The sequence below is a fragment of the Halichondria panicea genome, chromosome 1 (assembly GCF_963675165.1).
Source record: "Halichondria panicea chromosome 1, odHalPani1.1, whole genome shotgun sequence".
In the NCBI taxonomy this organism is placed as follows: domain Eukaryota; kingdom Metazoa; phylum Porifera; class Demospongiae; order Suberitida; family Halichondriidae; genus Halichondria; species Halichondria panicea.
Genome location: NC_087377.1, coordinates 13,385,709 through 13,399,985, shown reverse-complemented (window position 1 = coordinate 13,399,985; position 14,277 = coordinate 13,385,709). Strand labels below are relative to the sequence as shown.

General features: G+C 38.8%; 2 protein-coding genes and 1 long non-coding RNA gene across 7 annotated transcripts in view; 2 read left to right on the top strand and 1 right to left on the bottom strand.

Annotated features, from left to right (window-relative positions):
• LOC135349878 (uncharacterized) overlaps window positions 1-14,277 on the top strand; it is a 43,528-nt gene that overhangs the window by 4,649 nt on the left and 24,602 nt on the right. The gene's annotated exons all lie outside the window — the stretch shown is intronic.
• Window positions 3,200-4,849, bottom strand: LOC135350251 (uncharacterized). Its single transcript, XR_010399096.1, has 4 exons — window positions 4,573-4,849; window positions 4,103-4,505; window positions 3,677-3,970; window positions 3,200-3,531 (listed from the first exon to the last, which is right to left on the bottom strand). It is a non-coding gene; the product is annotated as an uncharacterized LOC135350251 (long non-coding RNA).
• On the top strand, window positions 5,002-11,911 carry LOC135348062 (uncharacterized). Of its 2 annotated transcripts, none has more exons than XM_064546218.1 (16): window positions 5,002-5,180; window positions 5,259-5,561; window positions 5,625-5,903; window positions 5,958-6,164; window positions 6,216-6,419; window positions 6,536-6,661; window positions 6,713-6,756; window positions 6,914-6,967; window positions 7,021-7,068; window positions 7,174-7,221; window positions 7,270-7,311; window positions 7,527-7,692; window positions 7,971-8,092; window positions 8,718-8,880; window positions 10,726-10,879; window positions 11,614-11,911. In XM_064546218.1, exons 1-16 carry the CDS (start codon window positions 5,108-5,110, stop codon window positions 11,708-11,710), a joined length of 2,130 nt encoding a protein of 709 aa, XP_064402288.1. In that variant the 5' UTR covers window positions 5,002-5,107; the 3' UTR covers window positions 11,711-11,911. The 2 variants fall into 2 exon arrangements, with proteins under 2 accessions (XP_064402288.1, XP_064402280.1); XM_064546210.1 differs by having other exon boundaries at window positions 7,944-8,092.

Here is a 14,277-nt window from a genome sequence, read left to right as displayed (position 1 = left end):
AGGCACTCAACATTGCGCATGCGTACGACCTTTGAACCGGCCACTTAGTACACACAAGGGTGAGGCCATTGATCATGCAAGTACCTGCCAGGTTTGGACGGCACTAGTGTCGTGTGATGGTAGAAGGGTGAAATTGAGCATGGGCAGGTAGACATTGACTGCCCACCTCGATCTATGGCTAATAAACTATGTGCAGGGCTGGTGGTCCGGTCATGGCCATAGACTTGGAATTGGCAAGCTGTTAGCTAGCTACCTATACGTGACCTACTTACTAGTATTAGATTGTGTGTTTTACCTAGAATCAGTTATTTAACTATATTCAGTTGTCATGCTGAGCTAGACTATTAAATAGCTTTGTCATAGTCATCGTTATCGTCAGCAGGCCTATGCTGGGTTCTGAGCTTGGTCTCTGCTCAATCTAGGTCTGGCCCTTACGTACTTCGGTAGATTTTCTAGCATTGTCTTATTAACTCTGGAAGAATACCTTACGTCACGATTGTGGGCTACATATCGCCCACGTTCATAAAAATGTATGTGGATCATGCGATTTAGGCTTTACTTTTTCTGTCACGTCCATCATTTCCTTCTTTAGTGCCTCCCATAATCTCTAGCTCAATTATATTGAGAGAGCTATAGACAAGAACAAGAAAAAGTAAAGCCTGGGGACGATGCTAGTTACAGTAAGTATGCTGTCAGAGCACCCAGTCTATGGAGAGTAGAATACAGTGGAACCTCCGAATAACGGACAAGTTGGTGCAGGGGGTTTTGTCCGCTATTCGGAGGTTTTCTTTATTGGGAGGTTATACCATATAAGGTTACATTACCCCAAATGTGTTTAATGAGACAATGACATGGGGGTCCAAATTACTGGTATTTATCCTTGAACTCACACTGCACTGCTGTAGAGCAGCAGGTAGGGAATGCCATTCTTGTAGATCTATATTGACTATAACCACACCCATCGTCCGTTATAGGAGGTTAATTCTTGCACTAAATGCATGTTTCATGCAAGGGCGACGTCCGTTGTCCGGAGTTTAGAGGTGTCCGCTATTCGGGGTTGCAAGTACACTAGTTAGATAGTAAAAGCAGTTGGTACAAGGCATACTGTCCGCTACAACAGAGGGATCCGCTATTTAGAGAGTCCGTTATAAGAGGTTCCACTGTACCACAAATGTGTGAGTAGTTGTACCAGAATGTTTCTAAGAAATTGTGCTGATACACGTACCATTGTGTAGGTGAATGAATATAAGCTACAACATTATTCCCCCAAAAGTTGTTACGGTGGGAAATAGCTAGGGTTGGAAATAGGTGAAAACTGTTGTGATGGTGATCGTAACAATTATCTCCGGAACTAAAGTCTTTTTGAACAAATTTAAGTTGTAGCTTATTCATTCACCTACACAATGGTATCAGCATATTTTCTTAGAAATGTTTCAATCTACAGGTACAACTATACTCACACATTGTGGTATTCTAATCTCACTGCATACTATATTATGCTTGATCAGGATATCATAGCTGACTACCTTAAAAAAATAACTGTGGTTCTACTGTTGACTGTGTTGCCTTAATTTGCTCTGGACAACTGTTGTGCAAACACTGTACCACAACTATACAGGAGGATATGCACCCCATATTATGATATTATCCTATGGACAATGCATTTATTGCTTAGCAACCAAAATGCAGGTTGAATCTGCGCATGCGCGACATGCGGTTGCTTTGTCAACCAGAAGGATGCGTAGCAACAAAATTGAGTTTCTCCCAGTTGAAGACGAGTTTAAGAGAAAGAAAACGGCTAAAAGACAAAGAAATAAGACTCTAGAACACCAGGAGAGCTTGCAGAAGGCTACTGAAAGATTTGGTAGAGAACAGACAAGAAAAACGTTGACAACCAGCAACCCGTTTTGAAAATGTATAGTTCTGAAGGATAAACAGTGTGTGCTTGCTTTCTATCATGCTCCAGTGTATCAGAGGAGGAAACATGGACCGCTATAGCAAAAGAAAAGTGTGACACTACTTACAAGAGCCTGAACAGGCTTAAATGGTGGTGCAGTACACTTCTACATGTGCAATATTCCGCTCAAAGCACTCATTCCCAACACTGATGCCTGTTAGATGCATTAAATAATATGACTGCTAAACTGAACACTGACAACCTCCTGACCCTCAGCCTCACTGCAAAAGACCAAAGAAGTTACTGAGCACCAGAAAACATGAAAAGAGACTGATAAACATTGCATTGCATGATCATAAGTGTGTAATTATTGTTTTTCTTGATCTCTCTGCTGAAAAACGTTTCATTTCAATTAAGAATCACTTCCTAGTGTGCAATAACAAGTGTGCAATAATACTTCCGGGTGTGCGATATGGAAAAATATCTGCACAGTCGGTGATGAGTCACTTCCTGTGCAATTTGAATGTAAAACGCTGATGTCAGCACTTATTAAAAGGCAATAAATATAATTATATCCTCCTCCTAGTTGTGGTATATCCTATAATACATAACATAGTCATATCTGGACATACAACTGCCCTCGAGTATACAAACAAACCCATAGGTGCCAACTTCCCCAGCCAAATTTCGAGGACAAAACATGGGGGCGAAGAAGGTAAATTTTGAGGGTTATGACTCTGAATTTCAGTGCAAAAACAACAATTCATATCTCTTAATTCCGTACATAAGAAGATGTGAGTAACATCACTGTCAGCTCGCTTCACTAGCTCACTGCGCATGCTCATAATAACAATGACGTCATTATTAATTGCACAGTAAGTGAGCCCCACCCACTTATTGAACTGATCGAGCTAGCTATAGCTAATGTGTAAAGCTGTTTCTGTTAAGATTCTAGAGTCTAATTATTTCTTTGTCTTTTAGCCGTTTTCTTTCTCTTAAACTCGTCTTCAACTGGGAGAAACTCAATTTTGTTGCTACGCATCCTTCTGGTTGATAAAGCAACCGCATGTCGCGCATGCCCAAATTCAATCTGCATTTTGGTTGCTAAGCAATAAATGCATTATCCCATGGATACTGATGATTATCATGCACTGTGATAATCTTTAGTATCCATAGGATAATATCATAGTACTTATATAAAAAGCCCCCCCCCCATAAATAATCACATTCATGACACTCTCCAATCTACCACAGAGTTCAATATCGAAAGCAGCACGCTCCCACAAGGAATCTCAGCAGCAATGCAGTTGAAAAAAATTTCTCCTCGCTCACTGCATTAGTGTACATGCACAAAACATAGAGTGTAGGATTGTACTACAAAATAAAGAAATGTAAGAGTCGTAAATGTTTATAGCTATACATTAGAGAAGACATCACAGTAAATCAGCTATGAAAAAATATTGCTACATGAAAATAAAAATATTTATAGTACACCAGGAGTGCACTCCTGAGCACACCTATATATATAGGCTGTAGTTTTGAAGCAGAGATATACACCTACACTATACTATTGCTGTATAGGACGAATGTTGCAGTTGAAAGGAGTAACCAGAACACATACTCCGTTGTTGTACCTGAATGAATAAATGAAGTAGTAGTAACAGTACGTGGTCACAAGACATGATGATTAGATGAACAGCTACTCCATGTAGTTAATATGTAGCTTTAAAATATGTTTGTATGACAGAAAAGCCATAATTATTATTATTAGCAACTAACTTGCACTAGTTATCGTAAAGGTGTCAGTGAAAACTCCATTAGATGTCTGGTTACACTTGGACGTCACTGTTATCTTTGCATAGACATCTACAGTGCCACTGAAAGACGTAGTAAATTCTGCTACTGATCTATTGCTTTCTGCAGAAATAACAGTGGATTCAGTCAGAGTATTATTTGCAAATAACTGGACTGTGTAGTGACTAGGATCATAATTTCCATCATTATTCCTCCAGGTAACACCAGCAGTGTTAAATTCGTGAAATGTCCTCAGAGAAATCACATCTAAAGGAAAACCTGCAGTATATAATGACCGTGCCTTATGTATAATTTATACAAATCAATGCATGCATGTCCCCACTATATACACTCCCTCCCAGGCAATAAAGTGGATTGCGAGTCTGTATTAAAGTGCTGATTCTATTGTACCTGAAGGCCTGTACCGGGTTTCATCTCTTTTTGAAGATGAATGTGGTGCACGAACAATACAATGAACAGAAAACTCTGGCAACGATGAATTTTGCACTACCAAATTTGCTTTGAGAGGACTAATCGAAGAAAGATTCGTTACAATAGGGCCGGAGCCACCAAGTTTTAACCCCGGAGTGTCGTTAATGTCATACGACAAAGGAAAGGTCGAAGAAACGTATGGTGGGGCATATAGGTCCATTTCACTTCCATTTCCACTGCAGACATAGGTAACAATCTCCCCCGGACAAGAGTAGATTCTGTTTGTTGATTGCAGAGATGACGTAAAGGTGATCCTCAGACCAGACACATTTATGATTAGGCACACTCCTAAGAGTAGCGCTGAACAACGCATTGATACTACCTGAACACAGAGAGTTAAAAAATATGACTTAATATCTAGATCTAGATCTAAATGGGCCTTTTTTTACCATTGACATTGGCATCATACTTGATCGGATTTTCCTACTTCATATAGAAAACTTGCAAATCTTTTTTGCCGATATAGCTAGCTAGCAATTAACTATAAATAGCTTGCTCATAATTAGCATGGCTCTATCTAGTATAGGTACGTTCAGCTATATATATATATAAGAGACTCTATATAGAGAGTAGAGCTATATGATACGAATTAACAAGCTAGCTGCCTCCCTACAATAATATAGTGGCTAACTCTAGCAACATGACATGGATACTAAATGCACATTATCTAGATCTTACTGTTCATTGGCTAACTATATATATAGACTAGAAACATGAGTCATGTGTGTCCTCAAGCATATAATTCCCTGGGAATTATACTGGTAATTTCACTCTAGTGTGGGATCTAAAATAAATTGTCTATAAATAGACTTTAGATAGATAATTTTTTATTTGGGCAGGAAATAAAAATATACTTTAATAATGCATATGACTGTGTTCTGTAGACTCAATACATTGTAGCTATAGCTCAGTGTCCTAGCTGAAATGATTCGTTGGCCATACTGCGACCTTGTGGTCATATTCTATATTGCTTCTAGGAGTGCTATCACTGGACATGGTATCAAACTAAAAATAATCACTTTTCGAAGATTGGAATTGTGATGAAGGTGGTAAATCTTGCCTATTTTCTTTACAGCACAATATTCAGTGAGTGTGGAGAGACCATGTCCAATGGAAACAGTCACTTTCACCTGCACTGCTCCTGGAGATTCCTTGAGATGGATACCATCAGATGCGGATCGCATCACTATCCGTCCTACAACCTCTGGTCTCAATGTAGCCAATGTTGTATCAGGTTACACTGTAACACTGATTGCATTCAACGACACTACTTTAACGTCTACTCTGTCAAGAACAGCAGAGAATGGGATCAATGTGTCCTGTGTGGACCCACTGCCTACTCTAACCACTATAGGATCTTCGACGATCCAATTGGTTGGTAAGTGTCTCGTCCTTTGTCTGTACATAAGCTATAAACATGTATATATATATACATGTATAGATCCACCAGGATTACCTTCTATCCTAAGACACTCCGTTTCAAGCAGCTCAGCCAATGAAGTTAGTGTATCCGTACAGTGGGATTCTCCTACTGAGACTGGTAGTAGAGATAACCCCACCTACACAGTGACTATCTCACCTCCGGCCCAGCTCTCTGCTACTGTCCTCACATCCACTTCTGTCACTGGGACTGCTCAATACAATGTGGACTACACTGTCAGTGTTGTGGCTACCAACTGTGCTGGGAACAGTACAACAGCTGGGTGCAGGTTTAGGATTGGTGAGTTGACAGTGAATGTAATCAATGTACACAATACGGACTCCCTCTTCTCAGGTGGCTGTCCTGTGTTGACCAACCCCATGAACGGAGCCTTTGGACCAGTCTCCAGCAGTTTGCCAGGATCCATGGTAACCATCCAGTGTGACACTGGGTATGTATCTCCTGTTACAATGGTGACATGTGAGGGCAGCACATTGATATGGAATCCAGACCCTGAGGCTATTGCGTGTACACCACTTACTCTATCTTATCCCACAACTAGTGAGTTAGTACGTCTTAGTTGTATTGATAATTCTTCATGCATCTCTCCAGCTCCTCCAATAAACTGCACAGCTCAACTATCCCCACTACATAATGGCACCATCAGTGATCATTCAGTACCAGCTATTCCTGGTACACAAGTGACTTTCCAGTGTGACGGTGGACTGTTCCCTGAGGGAATAATGACTGTCACCTGTCTAGCTACAGGAGAGTGGGACAGGAACACGGGGGAGATTGTCTGCAGAAATGAACCCAGTAAGCTACATCTTAACTTATATACATACTTATAAGTTTATTTTTGTTCTTAATGTCATACCTGCATGCATGCATGTATATACTGCATATAATAATGACCTATATGATTTGTATAGGTGTGGCAGTAACACGTGGGAACGTTGCTGCTGTAGCTGGAGGTGTTATTGGTGGTATAGTAGCCCTGTTACTCATCATTTTAGGAGCAATAGTTCTGTTGATAGTTCTCAGACGAATGGGAAAAGGTGAGTTTAGAATGACTATTATATATATACGTAATACCACTTTTTTCACAGAGAGCATAAGACTCAAATCAAATGACAGTATGGATACATTTAATGTAGGTTTTAGTTGTATTGTCTCAGTACATTATGTCCATGGCTTTTATTAAAGGGCGCTATATATTTATAGTGAGCTACAACAGAATAGGCCTAAGAAAGCTCTTATACGGTTTTCTACTAACTCTTGCACAAAATATTTAACTCTCTTTAATGTAGTACCAGCCTCCAGTAGCAGACGAAGAAGATTACAGTAGGATTACTCATGATTTGGTGTGTTTGACACTTGTGAATTTAATCTGCAGATTTATTATTTTTTATCATAGAACCCTGCTTCATTAACCTACGATGAGGTTACCATCAACAGTGAAAAGGTATAGATAGTGAACCTCGCCAACTATACACATACATTTTTGTATGCATATGATTTTTGGATTCCTATAGCTCCATTATTTGTATATATATATATTGTTATGCAGAAAATAGGTGTCAATGCAGAGGGATACAGTGTAATGAACAGTGGACAGGTACGAAGAATTTATCTTGACTCAATCATTATACTCTATTTACTGCAGAGCACTCAGAGGCTACCTGGCTATGGGCAGCTGGGTAATGTGGTGAGTGCATGTGTTCATTCATTATAGTGAGATTATTGTGACTTTATAGGGCGTTTGCTTATAGGTTTGTATAATTATTATAACCGCACCAAATTAGTTAGTTAGTGGAAATGAGTGCTAGTTGAAGGCAGTACACACTGCATTCTTTTGTTTGTGTAAACGCAGAGCAATGATGAAATGTACTTCTTTACTCTGCTTGTTTCTTGACACCACAGGCCACATTGGAGCCAGTCGTCTATGCTGTCCTTAGCTCCAGCCAGAAAAACAACACGACTAGTACTGCCGCAGTAAACCAACATCAGGTGACCTACGCTACTGTGGATGTTGATGCCACTAAGAAACAATCAGCCAAGGCAGCCAACCTCCCAGCCAGCCCAACAGGTGAGCCTGTTTGTGTGGATGAGTCATTGCTTTGAATAATCATTGTCAATGGTATTGATAGTTGTATACAAGATAGTCTTCTCCTTTCAGTATAGGCTTATATTTATATTTCCCCAATATTGTGATTAACAAGAAGTGTTTTGTATATGTAGAATTATCTGTTCTGGTTGTTTTGAGTTATGGTAATTTGACTCTATAATTGTCAGTTAATTTCCTTGGGATAAATAATTCGTTACCCACTATATATACAGTGTACTCTCACCAACAAACATACTCAGCCCCGGAAGATGTGGACAAGCTCCTGGACATTGACCAGGCCTTGGTGCAGATCCGGTCAATGAAGCACAAGTGGAGGGAGCTTGCTGAGAGTGTGAGGCTGCCAGAGACAATGATTGAACAGGTACGTAATTCCATCAAGAGGTATGTTGATTATCAATTGCAAGTGTGAGCAGGAGTATACAGATGGATATATAGCAAGAGTACATGCATAAGGAGGAGAGTGTCGAACTACCAATACCTCTACACAAAAACTGTGCACAAAGTAACGTGATATCCTGTCAATTGCACGTGAGCAACTCGCAATTGATGGTGTTTGCGCATAATTACGCAACACACAGAATTTGTTAATAGTGAGTGAAGAGTGCAAGTGAAGAGGATTAAATTGTCTCTATTTAGATGATTTTATCAGTGTGCAGTGAGTAGCTCTGATCGCTAAACGCGAACGACTAGCTAGCTAACATATAATTTTTTAATTTACCACACCCCTAAAACGCCACGGTTAACATCTACTAAGAAGAGATTACTAGTAAGTTTACAATACTTCATCACGTGCAAAGTCATGTTACTTTGTGCACAGTTTTTGTGTAGAAGTATCGGTAGTTCGACACACTCTTCTCCTTATGTACTCTTGTTAATAGGTTGATGGTATGAGCTACATGTTCTTTCAGTGTAAAATAAATTTCCTGATTTACCATTGTTTTCTACTGGCAAAATGGAAGTAACTTGTTTCCTTAATCTCAACTTAGATTGAGGAGTCATGTTGCAATGACAGTGCTGGTTGTTTAACGGAGGTGATTAACCAATGGAGTTGCTCTGAACAACCAATAACCTGGAGGGAGCTGGCTGATCATCTCAGTAAGATCGGAGAAGAGCAACTGTCAAAGGATCTCATGACTATTCACGGGACTAGTGAGTACAGTCGGTGCATACACTGCCTGCTTTTTCTTGAATTTAATATTTGAGACTCCAATGCTATCTTAAGCAAGATTGATATTGTCACATACGTAGTTTTGTTTTATAACAGCCTAAGATGCATCCTTAACTTGCCTTTTTATTTCACTTAACCCTCATGTACAATGTTTTTACAAAACGTCGATCAGTGTTGCACTCGTACATTTTTCCCACTTATCACAAGTTGCTGTGTGTATATAGGTGATATATATACCGTATAGCGAGTATATTTCGAGGGGTATAAATTATCGCGGATGGAAGGATTTCACGGATTTTATTTTCGTGGTCTGAATTCCAGCCTTTTGGCACATGCGCACATCAACATGCAGCTGTACCTCACACCGTTAGCCTCGAATCCAGGCCTAGCCTGTATAAAATAATAGAATCGGTGAGGCATTACAAGTCAATGTATGTCCTCCACCTCTAGCAGAACGTTTGCTGTGTGCATAGTCAGGGGATACAGTAGACGTAGAGTAAGCTAGCTGGCTATACCGGCGTCCTTGTCTCTTGATTCCTTTTTCATTGTCAATAGGTGTGGTCAATAATACTAAACACGCCTACTATTCAATATAAATTTTCGCGGTACATGCTCAATCCGCGAACACCGCGAAAATGTTATACCCTCGAAATATACCCGCTATACGGTAGTGTGTTGTCTTCTAAGCCACCACATTACACATTCTGATTCACTATACAGCGAAAATTAAGCCCCTTGTGCTCTACGTATATATCAAGAGTTCATTAGGAACGCAACTCCACTTAAAACGTAGTAGGTGGTCTGTCCAGCATAGGTCACAACCACAATACATGCTGTTGTATAAACTGTTAAATCTTAAATTTTGTTTATTGCAAAGTTCCTAAGGTCTGTGTTAGTTACAAACGTGTTTCAGGTGAGCCTCCCGCATACTCATTTAGTGCCAGCTTAAAATTACCATTATATTGCTGGTGTCAGCCATTATTTAATGACGTCAAACAGGAAATTTGTATTTTATGACATCATCAATAATTGAATCATGGAAATGAGAACTCCCTCTCATGCTATTTTGATAAGTTTCTGACCAAAAACATGTTTACAACTAACACAGACCTTAGGAACTTTGCAATGAATAAACATTAGATGATTATCACTGATGTTTTTCATGGCCTTTCCTTGTATTATCAGTTGCTGTTATTGTTAGAGTCTTGTATCTCAAGTGGTTGCAGTTATAATTATGCTGAGTATTTGTACCTAGATCAGACACCTAATGAACTCTAATTGGGTATGTATGTGTTGTAACATTGTATGTTCATGTACGTATGCTTCCTTATTGTATTCCTTAAGGAAACCATGCATGCCATGCTATAATAGTGTACACCTACCTGACAGTGTCCGTTATGTAATTTATTATTTGCTGACACACAAGCTTTCTGTGTAGTACGTATGTTACCTCACTTATAGTATTTGTAGACAATAATTATAGTTCACATGCTGAACAATGTAGGGACTATCATCAGCACAATGTACTTCAATGAGGCTATTGAACTATTTGATTTGACAATCATAATTATCATGCTGATCTTGTGCAATGTACTGGGGCTGAGTACGAAAGTAAAACTGGTGATTTTTAATTTTGGTGACCCCGCCTTGATTTGCCAAATGGCCAAACCCACTATTTTTATATTATTGTACAAGAAGTAGTTGTATTCTGCTGAATTTTAGAGAGCTTAAGTGCCTGTACATGCACTACATAGTTGTGTTTTTACGCTACTAAAATGGCGAGAATCATTCCAATGACACATTCTTTGCTCCACACATACACACAGGTTGTCTCCCTGTGGAGTTGAACTCTTGCTTGGCAACACCAAATACTTCGTATAAGTACGACAAAACCCCACTCCTCCCCTCTAAATCCCCCACAGTGACAGATGACAGTCCGGGACTACTAAATACACTCACACCCTCACGCCCTCCTAAATCGTAAGTTGAATGATTCTGCAGGCAGCACTCGTGCAGTTACTGGCACAGACTCGTAATTCTTAATTCGAATTCGTAATAACTGTATTTAATGTTTACCACTACAATTGTATGGAAGCTAGTTTATTCCTTAGCACACAACTAAAGTTGTCATAAGTAAAATTAATAAGCCAACGAATTAAAAGGTGGTGGTATCTCTAGGTTGGGGTAATGAGCAACTGGACTATACACTGCTCTATGAATTTGCCGAACTCTACGTCTACGTCATTATTCTATGAGTTTATTAGAGTTGTTGACCTATAGCACTGACCTCAGTGACCTGTGTGTGAAACTACGCAATCAGCATGTCTGCAATAACAAATTACTATCAGTGATGACACAATGTTCAAATATTAGAGTATAGAATCTCAACTGATTATCCAGAACCTCGATTGCATGGCAATGGAAAATGTGCGTGTCCCTTACTGTACATGCACAATTAACAGCTGTTACCATAGACTCAGGCAGGCATGTTTATCTTCTGCGCATGCGCAGACGCCCACATGCACTATCAATTTTTATCAATTAAGTGGGTTTATCAATTCGATTATCCGGCATTTTCAGTTATCTGGTCTTCCTTTGGAACCAAGGTGTCCGAATAATCGAGGTTCTTCTGTATACTACACTACTATAACTACTAATCACTCTTATCTACTCTTAACTTCGTGCTATACATTATTTCTCTCTTCCCCATGCAGAACTGGTGAGATGGTTCCACCCCGCCCCCCTAAACCAGCCCCTAACAACGAACCCCCGGCACTTCCACACCCCATGAAGCAATACGCCAAGCACTAGGTGTGTGGTACAGAATACAACAATTCTTTTAGCACAAGAATCAACTCAACACATGACTTCAATTTTATTCTGTGTTTGTTTATCCCCGTAGTTTAGTCACAATTACTTAATTTTCATGCAGCTTACATGTTAAAAAAGTTTATCATTCAAGTTAGGTATTCATTTGGTGTTGTCTCAAATATTATTACTTTTATCCATGAATTTTTAATGGCTTATCCAGGAAATATTGCATCCTCTAGATTGCATGTCATATTTAACACAAAAATGTATAATGAAGTTTTGTAGCTCTATAGGAAGTTTCCTTTGTTAACTTGCATGCACCTTACGTACTTGTGTATAGATGATGCACTATATACCTCTTATTATTGGGTGTGTCTGAGCCCCTGTGATTATGCGGTCTACACTCACTGATGGTGTTTCTAGCTTGACGTCATATAAATTATATCACAGCATGTCATTGAACATCCTGGCTTTTATGGCGTACTTGTATATGATGTTGCCGTATAATGCATCAATGGATTCTATATATACAACGTATTTGTATCACGCACATAACAAGGCTTTCAAGCACATGACACTTCACATGTTTTAAACGATGCCAACTGTCTATTGTTCCCTATACATCAGGTCATTATCCATATGGATTCTAATAGTGTCCATTTTTAGCTACTGCGTTGGTGCTGTACGTATAGCATAATTATAGATAATTATGTATCTCTATATACGACTCAGTTAATTTTCCTGTTATCAGTTTATTTTCCTGGTTGCTGAATTTAAATCATGGGATGCTAGCAACAGCTGTATAGATGTTATAATTATATTTCTATATAAATTACGTGCACCAACATAAGTGACCTAGTCAACCCTTTTTACGTATACCTCATTTGAAATACTGTATAGCGGGAAATTTTTGTGGGGTGCAACATTTTGAGTTTTTCAAGGGCAGAGTAGTAACGCGAAAATTAAAACCGGGACAAACTCTCACACACTGGTAATTTCACATGCAAAGGTATTGGTGGGTGTGGTTTCCTGACATTGAAATGTGAATATTAGAACCCACGAACATTTCTGCTGAGGGCTCTGGAGCCAAATAGCGAAAATTTGCATACGCGAAAATTTCCCGCTATACGGTAAGTGAAATAGGAAGATGGATTCTCTGTTTATGTTAGTTGGGTTATTCTGATCTGGCTGTAAAAACACTAATAAGTGTATCCATTGAGTATATTCTTGAAAGTGAAAGTGAAAGTTTATTTACTCATAACACATATTTTCTATAACAACACTGCATGTTTTGATTACAAATTAAGCAAACCAGAAATTAAAAACATATAACAGTTTTGTTCATGAGAGCAAACTTATGTAATTAGGACTTCATCACCTATATATGATTATGTGATATCTTGCTGTAGTTATAGAACTATGTTGGGTGGTGAGGGTGTGTGATGTGTGTGGTATATATAGAGGTTGATGGTTGCTCCCACTGTTTGGCTACAGGCCATTTAAATAACATGCAGTTGCTTCTATCCTTGAAGATTATTCTTTTTGAGCAAAAGCAAGACATGGCGAGAGGCATTAGCACAATGCAGCTTAATTAATTGTAGCACTTGTTTTTTTTTTGGAGTGCATGGGGTATGAGAATTAAAAGGTGTACATGTGCTGGTTAGGTTTGCAAAAGTGTGTGTAATAAGGTTCTTTTGTAGATGTATACAAGATGGTGTAATTATAGGACAATGATTATTATAATGGGTGGTATTGTACAGTCCAAATCATAACATGTACAGCTGGTTGTTGGGTGTGTCTGGAATTCACCTTACCCCAGCCTAATTTAATTTGTGCTTAGGCTTTTAGGCATTGGGGGAAGCTTGGGTGGCTTTTATAACTATACCTGTAATAGAATCAATAGATCTGCATTGATAGACAACATAATTATAGCCCCTAATTTTACACATAGGTGACAAAGCTTTCAAGCACATGATAATTTAATCCACACACTTTATACATGATGCCAAGTACTGTCCTTATTTTACTATATTGGGTCATCTCAGTTTCCTATAAAATTATATGTATCTCTATACTATAATTATTGAGGCAAATGCATGTCAGTTTTTCCTGCCTTGAAATGTTCATACATGTTAGGCTTATTAGCCTCGTTCTCACGCCCGCTGCACTTCATGAAGAGGCCTGTTGAAGGAGGCCTACATGTATATCTGTTGCTTCCTAGTTGCTATAAAAACACTCATAGCATAATTATATATAATGCATAATGTGTTATATTTAATACTGTGTGTGCATAGTATAACTAGGCCACTATAGCTATAGCTAGTATTAATTGTAATACTCGTTTTATTGTGCTAGTTATTATAAGTAGTGATTGGGATTACCTTATCTTGCGAAAATTCATATCATAACATGCACCCCTGAGAGCAATAACAACACCAATAGCGTCAACAGTAAACACCTTAAGTGTATTCACTACTTGTGAGTAACTCCCTATGTAATAGGGAAGTTCGTTGGTTCAACATTACTCAAATACATTTCGTTTTCTGCTTAAATTATTTAGGCGCCAT

What these genes read in the sequence shown, in the direction of transcription:
- LOC135348062 (XM_064546210.1), top strand. Translation starts at nt 5,108, where the DNA reads ATGATTCGTTGGCCATACTGCGACCTTGTGGTCATATTCTATATTGCT. An exon ending in TTACCATCAACAGTGAAAAG is followed by an intron (nt 7,069 to 7,173) that starts GTATAGATAGTG and finishes ATTGTTATGCAG; the next exon opens with AAAATAGGTGTCAATGCAGA. An exon ending in CCCTCACGCCCTCCTAAATC is followed by an intron (nt 10,880 to 11,613) that starts GTAAGTTGAATG and finishes TTCCCCATGCAG; the next exon opens with AACTGGTGAGATGGTTCCAC.